The sequence below is a fragment of the Lathyrus oleraceus genome, chromosome 7 (genome assembly GCF_024323335.1).
Source record: "Lathyrus oleraceus cultivar Zhongwan6 chromosome 7, CAAS_Psat_ZW6_1.0, whole genome shotgun sequence".
NCBI classification, from domain to species: Eukaryota; Viridiplantae; Streptophyta; class Magnoliopsida; order Fabales; family Fabaceae; genus Lathyrus; species Lathyrus oleraceus.
In genome coordinates this window covers 451,968,192-451,971,378 of record NC_066585.1, presented here as the reverse complement: position 1 = coordinate 451,971,378, position 3,187 = coordinate 451,968,192, and the positions used below count along the sequence as shown (strand labels likewise).

General features: G+C 40.0%; 1 protein-coding gene across 1 annotated transcript; it reads right to left on the bottom strand.

The window, feature by feature from the left end:
* Window positions 1–968: 968 nt before the first annotated feature.
* On the bottom strand, window positions 969–1,925 carry LOC127104314 (uncharacterized). The gene has a single exon (XM_051041503.1). The coding sequence runs from the start codon at window positions 1,923–1,925 to the stop codon at window positions 969–971; it is 957 nt and encodes a 318-aa protein (XP_050897460.1).
* Window positions 1,926–3,187: the final 1,262 nt, after the last annotated feature.

The window sequence follows — 3,187 nt, the reverse complement described above, 5'->3', positions numbered from 1 at the left end:
CTTCAGCAACCCTTTATAGAGCAGAATGAAATTGATTATGGCTGTAGGAGTGCTATCTTCCTTCAATTCTTCGACTACGTCTCTTAACTTCCATGGTAATTCTTTAGCCTCCCAATTACAGAACCTTACTAGCCCATCGAGCTTTACATGAAACTTATCCCTATCTCCTTGCAAGAAGTCTATGGTCTTCTTAAAGGATTCATAATCTTCAATCACATAGTCTCGCTCCTTCAACCATATGGAGCTGTCTTGGTGTAATGACTCTAGTTGGTTCTTCCAATAGCTGGCAGACTCTTTTGCGTCTCTTACTTCTCGACACTTCTCCTTCCATATCATGGGTGAAACCCTAGAAGCTTCGGTGGCTATGTTCTTGAGTCGGCGTTCCTGATCTACTTCAGCTTTTGCATGACGAACAGAATTGGTGAGTTCCTTTATCTGAGCCCCAAGTGTATCTCTTATCATCTTGTTTTCCTTCGTGGCTAGATGCCACTAACGCTCATTGTCTTGACATTCTTTCTGAGCTCGTCGTAATTGACCCTTAAGAGTATCTAGGCAATGGTCAACTTGTTCTAATCCCACTTTGATCTTTTTCCTCTCATGCTCCTCTTTGTTGAACTTTTCCACATGTGCTTGAAGTTGTGCATCCTTTCTCTCAAGCTCCCACTTCATGGTGTTTTTCTCATTGGTGATTTGTTGGAGTTTTATCTGCAACTCTTCATTCTCTTTTTCTAACTTTGCCATGGTGGTCTTGAGTTCCTCCACTTCTTCAATAGGGACATGGGTGAGCTTAGGTTCAGGAAGAGGTATAGGTGCCCGAATGACAAATGGCATTTTGATCATCTCCACCCTTTCCTTTACCCACTGAAAATATGGTTCTTTTGTAATCCCATTTGCTCTCCCTAAATCAGCTTTCCCTTTTCGATTGATATTCTCCAAGCCTCTTTGATTCGTTGGAATAAGCTAGAATTCTAAACCCCAAAGTCAAGTAATAAGAAAGCTTCCAAAGACCTCGCCTCTGGAGGGCCTTCCATTGGGTAGCCAAGTTTTCTGAGTGATAGAACTGGGTTAGCATTCACACATCCTTGAGTTCCAATAAGTGGTATATTAGGGAAATCACCACAGCTAAATATGATGTCCTTGTTGATGTATTCTTTGGAATACCAAGAAAGATCTTCGAATCGAAGTGATCCCAATCTCTGAGGCCAACTAACGTCTGTCTGTTCAGCCCAAGCACCTGTCTTCGAAAGATGTTCTAGAAACCACTGATATAATAAAGGAGCACAACAAGTAATCATTCCCTTCTTCTTAGTATACCTATGGCTTATGTAATAGTAAACATCAGCTAACAAGGTAGGTACTGGGTTTCCAGTAAGGAAAACACAAATAGAAGCCATGTCTACAAAACCATCCATATTTGGGAACAGGATGATGCCATAGATGGATAACGCAATAGTAGAGTAACAAGCATCCAAACTTTCTGCTTTTAATAGGGTATGAGCTCTTTCCAAGAGAAAATTTAGCGAAAATCCTTTGGTATTCCCTTTGGTCTCTAGGTTAGCCTCTGATTCCTTTTCATCCATGTGAAGGGTGCTAGCAATGATCTCAAGGGGCAAAGATTCGTCTATCCCTTTAAATAGTGGCTTATTCTTCATATGAATCCTAACAAGATGCTCGAATTCTTCCAACGTTGGTGCTAGCTGGAAGTCTTGGAATGTGAAGCATCTTAAAGGTAGGTCATAGAATTGGGCCAAAGTGATTAAAGTTGTATAGTCTACTTGTTGGTTGAGGATGCTTAGCAGATTGCCATAATTCTTCCCAAAGTTGATTCTGTACACCGGGTGCATTTGAGAAACCAAGTCACGTAAGCTCCTTAGATTGGGATCTTTGAACTTGAAAGAATAAATGTTTATTTTGCTTGATTCCATGTTTCTTGAATTCCTGCAACTTATGACACTCAGTTTCCTTGGAAATAAAATAATATGAATGTTATGTTATGAATGATGTTATGCATGCCACGTGTAGGTCAATATACAGGTCGTGAAAATGGGTATTCTTAGTTACTAAACAAAAACCCTTTTGGGAGGATGCTAAAGTTAAAAGGTTCCGAAAGTCATCAATCACTATTTAGGAAAGTTATTGTCATGACGAAAACTCATCTACCAATAACATCCTCAAACAGAGTCTCGTTTGGGTGAGGTATTCGTATGGTCCCAAAGAGGAAAACTCCTAGTGGGTCCATACTACACAAGTCTTGAGTCCAAGGTTCTAATAAGGTTCTCAGAGTCATAGATCGAGGTTGGGAATACCACTGTAAGGTAGTAATACGCCCAAGGGATCTCATCTGATTAGGGCTTTTGTATTAACCCAATAAGTATGGGACTTTTCAGATAGATACTACATAACCACCGGATATAATGTGTTAAAAGGTCCCTAGAGTCATTCATCCAACTTGAGAATACTATCGTCGTGACGAAAACTCGTCGGGCAATAATATCTCAAGAGAATCTCCTCTAGGCAGGGTCTTCGTATCTTCCCAACAAGGAAGACTCCTTGTGGGCTCCCACAATGCAACCACCAACTTAAACTTATGGTTTTTCTCAGACTCGGGTGGAGAGCCTATCTTACAAAGTATCACCAACCAGAGAACCTCAATAATACATTGACAATAAAAACACCAATAGATGACAGCAAAATAATAACAGAATAAATAGCAAACAAGTAAACAAAATTAACACACAATACATAAACTAAACTAAATTAGGCTTCACTCTATTTTTCTTGGAGCTTCACTCCCCAGCAGAGTTGCCATCTGTCGCATCTCGAAAAATACGATTCCTCGCGATGGTCGCGGAAAAATATTACGTTCGAACAGAGTCGCCACCGAACTTTATTTATCCCAATGAAGGAATAGGAAAATATGGATAAAACCTTCGGGAAATGGAATAATGGTCGACGCAACCATATTCGGGTTCGGGAGTGGATTACGTAAGAGGAAGGTATTAGCACCCCTTGCGTCCGTTGTACTCAACGGGAACCTTTTAGTTCTAATGTGTGTTTCGAGTGTTAATTTGTGTTTATTTGTTATCTTTGGGTTATAAAATATTAAAAATAGAAATGGATGAGAACCTCAAAAAGGGAAAGGGGAGGTTTTTTATTAGTGTGCTTGCGAAGATACATCAATCTCCTT

Coding starts and splice junctions, on each gene's coding strand:
- LOC127104314 (XM_051041503.1), bottom strand. CDS start 1,925: ATGGAATCAAGCAAAATAAACATTTATTCTTTCAAGTTCAAAGATCCC.